At 39.2% G+C, this 6,000-nt stretch overlaps 1 protein-coding gene across 2 annotated transcripts in view; it reads right to left on the reverse strand.

Moving 5' to 3' along the window:
- The window catches only part of ART3 (ADP-ribosyltransferase 3 (inactive)), a 96,759-nt gene that overhangs the window by 5,124 nt on the left and 85,635 nt on the right, over positions 1 to 6,000 (reverse strand). For both annotated transcript variants that reach the window (XM_023737630.1, XM_023737629.1), the window contains exons 4-5: positions 1,065 to 1,097; positions 99 to 131 (exon numbers count right to left, since the gene is read on the reverse strand). In XM_023737630.1, coding sequence (XP_023593398.1) covers positions 99 to 131; positions 1,065 to 1,097 — 66 coding nt within the window. The remainder of the gene's footprint in view (positions 1 to 98; positions 132 to 1,064; positions 1,098 to 6,000) is intronic.

The raw sequence follows: 6,000 nt of genomic DNA on the forward strand, positions 1-6,000 counted from the left end.
CTTTTTTTCCTTCAGCAAAAAACTGAATTTTCTAAACAAGAAAAAGTTATATATTTTTTAAATAAAGATTTTTTTTTTTTAAATTACAGCGTACTCACCAGGGCTGTAGACATAAACAGGTTGAAAATATACTGAAATACAAACATATTTTCATTATATTGTACTATGCTCAGATGTGGATATCAGGTTCAATCTATTTTTATATGCTTATTAATAATAAAGATTCGAGTTGACTTACATTTAACATATATACAAAATATGGCTATCAGCAGAAGTTTAACATTTCAATCCCAAAGACAAAAGGATGTGGATTTGTTTGAATTACATGAAGAAGAATTCGTAGAAAAGTTTAGCAGGAAAACATCAAGAAATAGACCTTATTTTCAAACTTTTTAATAAAGAAATCCTGAAAAGGTTCCACCGTGAGCATGTATCACTTCAAGGCATTTTGGTTCAAATTTGTTGGGCCTATTTGATAATGCTGTTTCCTGAATACTTTTAGAATACCCTGTCTACCTTTTCAAATCTTTCCTATAGTCCTCTGAGAAAAATTATCTTTTGTTACATCCTCCTATTTTTTCCCTGAGGAAGCTGAGACTGACCACATTACCACTCTGTCACCCCATCCTCCCCTCCTGAGGCATATTCCTTCATTAGTCTCCCAAATGCTATCTCCTAAGACATCAAATATAAGATTAAGAGTCTAGCTCTCTGCAGGAATCATGTGGGAAATGAGTGAGAACATAGAGGCATTCAGGAGTCCTTCAGTTCCTATAAAGATAGGCTAAGCTGAGAATAGCATGGTCCCTGCATGCCCAGGGCAAATGCAGTGTTTGAGAAAACAGCCAGAGGGTGTGGGTAGGTGGGGTAATGGGGAAAGGACTGAGGGGCGGATAGCAAGCAGCAGAGGCTCCTAGGCTCTCTATCCGAAAAGGCAGTAGCAATAGCACAATTTGGCCTTGAGAAAATGATAGCCTGACAGTGTGGTAGGGTGGCTCTGACCCAAATCAGTGAGAAATAACACTGATAAAATTCCCATTACAGAGATTTAAAGCATATCTTACCCATGTTCTCAACACAATTTTCAGTTTTTAGTCCTGAAAAACAAAGATAATATTTTGTTAGACATAACCTACCCTAGTAAGATTTCAAATTGGCCTATGTCTATCGGTAATCTAATCTGTCAGCTCCTAGTCTACAACCTAGACACAACCTAATGAGATGTAAGTCGCAGAATAATCACATTTTTGTATTAAAAGGAGTCAGCCACCAAACAGCATTATAACCTTTGACAAAACATCTAACCTTCCTGGAATTCAGTTTCCTTATTTATATCTTTTACTAGGAAATTACTTGAAATGACATGCAAGTGACCACCCAAAGCTAACATTTTATGATTCTATTCCATGATTAGCTTGCAAAAATTAGGAGAAAATTAGCCTGGTGTCCATTCAATTAATTCTTCTCTTTAGCTACTAAATGTTCTCAACAGCAAAATCTACCTCTCTACCATGACAATTCCTATTCTTTGGGAAAAAAGAATCTCAATCACATCTTCAAAGTCCTTTAAAATGTGAACAAAGATCCTTTACATTCATGTAGGACTTCAGAGAAACAGAGTTGGTCTACCCCAGAGCATTCATCTGGATGTAAGGAAAGCCACAACTTTTGGAGAATAGGAACATGGCATCTACTAGTACTTCTATAAGATCTGAGACCCTCTCGCTGGTGATGCTTACAAGAAGTCATCTGTGCTGCAGCACTATCCCTGAGACTCGACATAGAGGGTAATCTGCTAGTCTGCTCAGCAGCAGCAGGGAAGAAGGTAAGTGAGAGAGTGTTCAGATTGGATGCCAGCCTGAGTGTAGGGCTGCCCAGAAGGTCACACGAAGGTCTACACTTCCTATGACCTCTTCTCCATATCTGACTAACTAACTTATCTAATCTGAAAGCTCAGCTACCTGAGGAAGAGCCTCTGCACCTGAATGGGTGGGAGTCCCTGAGAGGCCTGGCTCTACTATGACAGATATACTCCTCTACAAATCAAACCCAAACCAAACCGGTTGCCATTGAGTCGATTCCGACTCATGGCAACCTCATGTGTGTCAGAGTAGAACTGTGCTCCATAGGGTTTCAGTGACTGATTTTTCAGAAATCAGGCCTTTCTTCTGAAGCCCCTGTGGGTGGACTCGAACCACAAACCTTTCAGTTAGCAGCCAAGCGCTCAACTGTTTGCACCACCCACTGAGGTCCCCTCTTCTACAATCTGCTCTCAAATTCTGCTCCATTTGTGGAGTGTAAACCAAGAATCCAGGTGACTTGATCCGTTTCTACGGCTCCAGGAAATGGTACAGATCTGCTAGAGTCTGGATGGTGCACTGAGGCTAAACTCAAGAGTTTGGACAGACAAGAAATGAAAAAACAAAAAACAGTTCTAGAAACTATTACAAAAGTTGCCCCAGCAGGAGGTGAGGAGGTGCCATCTCAAGCAGAGGGCCTAGGAGAGGCTAAGGTGAAGGAGAGGGGAATTGTGGATGGGAAGGCTGCAGATATAGTAGAGAGATTCAGCCTGGAGACCGGACACTAGGGGGATTTTTAAAAGTCTTTGTCCTCTGTTTGTCGCACAAATTAGAGCAAACCTCAGAATCACCTGCAGTGCTTGTTAAAATTGCAAATTCCAGGACCCTAATTGAGGTCTATCATGTGCAATTTCTGGGGGGATGCCTTGTAATCTGCATTTTTAAAAAGAACTCCAAGTGATTTACAAGCATAAAGTTTTTGCGAATCACTGGGTTAGAGTCTCCTCAATAGTAGAGGATGTTGTTGTTTGTTGTTAGGTGCCATTGAGTTGGTTCTGACTCATAGAGACCCTATGTACAACGGAACGAAACACTGTCTAGTCCTGCACCATCCTCATGACTGCTGTTATGCTTGAGCCCATTGTTGCAGCCACTGTGTCAATCCATCTCGTTCAGGGTCTTCTTCTTTTTCACTGACCCTCTGTTTTAGCAAGCATGATGTTATTCTCCAGGGACTGATCCTTCCTGATAACATGTCCAAAGTATGTGGGATGGAGTCTCGCCATCTTTGTTTCTAAGGAGTATTCCAGTTGTAAAGGATGGGTATCTTTTAATGTTCAACACACATCCATTTTGTCAATCAAAAGGCTGCATTTCTCCTTCCTATTTGACTTCAGATTTAATTTTCCATTAGCGTTTTCAGCAGCTGGAAAGTAATCAAACTATTTTGGGTGTCTAAAGAAGTTTCAGGCTAAAAATAGATAAGAGATTGATCCAGAAATAAATCAGAGAAGGCATGGAGTATAATACATAGGAAATGAAAAAGGGAACAAACAACCCAATGAAAAATAGGCAAAGGACAAGGACAGGAATTTTACAAAGATGAAAACACAGATGGCCTATAAACATATTTAAAAAGTTCAATTTTATAAGTAGTCCAAGAGTACAAAGTGAGATACTATTTTACAATCCACTGGAATGGCAAAAATGAAGAAGTCCAATAATACCAAGTATGTGTGAGAATGTGGATCAATGGGAAGTTTTATACTGTTAGTAGGAAGGTAAACTGGTGCAACTTCAGGAAACAATTTTGCGCTATCTAATAAGAGTTTAACACCTACCGCCTCTATGAGTCCACAGTTCTATGTATATACCCTAAAGAAATTCTTACACACCTGCATAGGTGGTATGTACAAGAATGTGCATAGCAATATTGTTTATAACAACAAAAAATTAGAATCATCCCAAATGTCCATGGACTTTTGCTGTGGTCAAACAACAGAATATCATACAGAGTTAAAATGGCTGACCTACAACCACACACAACAGAATTGTCAATATTTTTGTACTTAAGGTGGATAGTAAGTTCATCACTGTTTATTTTATTATGTTTGTGAATGTACATATATTATTTATATTATTTTCTATACTCAAATATTACATAAAAACTTAATAAAAATAAGTTAGGGTCATGCAATTTCAGAGGTAGAAAGAACTCTAAAGATCAATGGGTCAACTTCCTTATTCTAGAGAAAAGAAGTCTAAGTTTAAGGGATCATTTAAGGTCACACAGATAATGAAAGGTAATAAAAGGACATGACCTAGGCCTTCAGTCTCTTTGTCCATTTTATTTTTTTTTTTATCACCCCCACACTATTTCCATGCCCCTAAGTCCACTCCTTTAGAGTACAGAGCTGAGCTATATCCTATACAGAATGCCTTGAAAAGGTTCAGGCCAAAAAAGTTCTCTCATGTACTCCATTTTAGGATTTCCCTGAGGAGCAGGCACAGCACCTAAAGGGCTGAATCCCTGAAAAAGCACTGATTTCATCAAGAAAGGAAATCAGACCAAAACAGCAAGTAATTGGAAGGTCTTAGATTCTCAGAAATATGAGTTCAGAGGCTGCTGAAGCAATTGTGGCCAGAAGTTAGAAGAATCGGAAACGGGTAGATTTGCCAGAGATTAAAAAAAAAAATACCAACAGGGAATTTTAGTTAACATGGCATCCTTATTTCTGCTTGCTCCTGAAATAATACTAAACTACTACAAAGGAATAAATATGATATGAACCCACAAGGACAAAGAGAATGAGTGAGGGAACCACAGCTGACAAAAATGTCTAATTTTGAAAGATGGAAAGCAGATGGAAAAGAGAATAACTGACTTAATGGAGCCTTCAGGGAGGAAGCCAACAATAAGGAAGCAGATTCCTGCCACAGAATTTCAGAAAGCCTCAGGAATTGGAGGCACCTGGCAGGCTGGGGTTGGAAATAAAAGGATTTTGGTTGTAATTCTGTATAAGGAACAAGATCTTAAAACTCCTTTTCCTTGACCCTGGCAGAAGACTGGAATAAACTTTATTCTTGGGAGGCCGTGAACCAACAAAATTGTGGACTCAGGAACTTCAGCATAGCTGAAGGCAGAGGAAAAGCACAGGATGAAAAACAGGGAGAAAGTGAGAGTCTACATAAAGTCCCAGGTCCTTCTTCCTCTAAAATCCCAGAATATTGGAGGCCAGACTTATTATTTCCCCATACACACTCTCCAACCAGAAGAAAACCAACTGTTCTCTGTGAGATAACTGACCAGCCTAAAAGAAAAAGACTACAGATACTGACACTAGTAAGTACCTCAACAAAGCAGTCAACAAACCTACTTCCTCTCTCCCCATTCCGTTACTGCAATTTCCTGTCAAGCTAAATCTGAACTGATAGCCAGCCAAGACTTATCAGACATTTGAGGAAAGTCTCTAATATGGAAAACAGAGATTAAAACCAGATTAAAAAAAAAAAAAGGAATTTACCAAAGACACGAGGAAAATATGAGTCCAAAGGACTAATGGACCACATAAACAACAGCCTCCATCAGCCTGAGCCCAGAACTAGATGGTGCCTGACTACAACCACCTACTGCTCTTACAGGGACCATAAGGGAGGGTCCCTGACAGAGCAGAAGAAAAATGTAGAACAAAATTCAAATTCACACACACACAAAAAAAATGGCCAGACTTACTGGTCTGACAGAGACTGGAAGAATTCCCTAGACCCCCGGACACCCTGCTAACTCAGAAATAAAGCCACTCCCAAAGTCCACCTTTCAGTCAAAGATTAGACAAGGCCTATAAAACAAACAGTCTAACACACCTGAGGAACGTGCTTCTTAGTTCAATCAAGTATATGAGACCAAATGGACAACACCTGCCCAAAAGCAAAGACAAGAAAGCAGGAAGGGACAGGAAAACTAAACAAATAGACATGGGTCAGCTGGAGTGTAAAGGGAAAGGGGGAGAGTGCTGACACATTGCAGGAATTCCAACCAATGTCACAAAACAATTTGTGTATGAATTTTTGAATGAGAAACTAATTTGCGTTGTAAAATTTCACCTAAAGCACAATAAATTATTTTTAAAAAAGGAATTTAGCCTAAAACTATGAAGTTCATAGAAGAAAAAATCGGACCAACACTACAGGCCTTAATACA

Source organism: Trichechus manatus, unplaced genomic scaffold (genome assembly GCF_000243295.1).
Source record: "Trichechus manatus latirostris isolate Lorelei unplaced genomic scaffold, TriManLat1.0 scaffold00105, whole genome shotgun sequence".
Classification (NCBI taxonomy): Eukaryota; Metazoa; Chordata; class Mammalia; order Sirenia; family Trichechidae; genus Trichechus; species Trichechus manatus.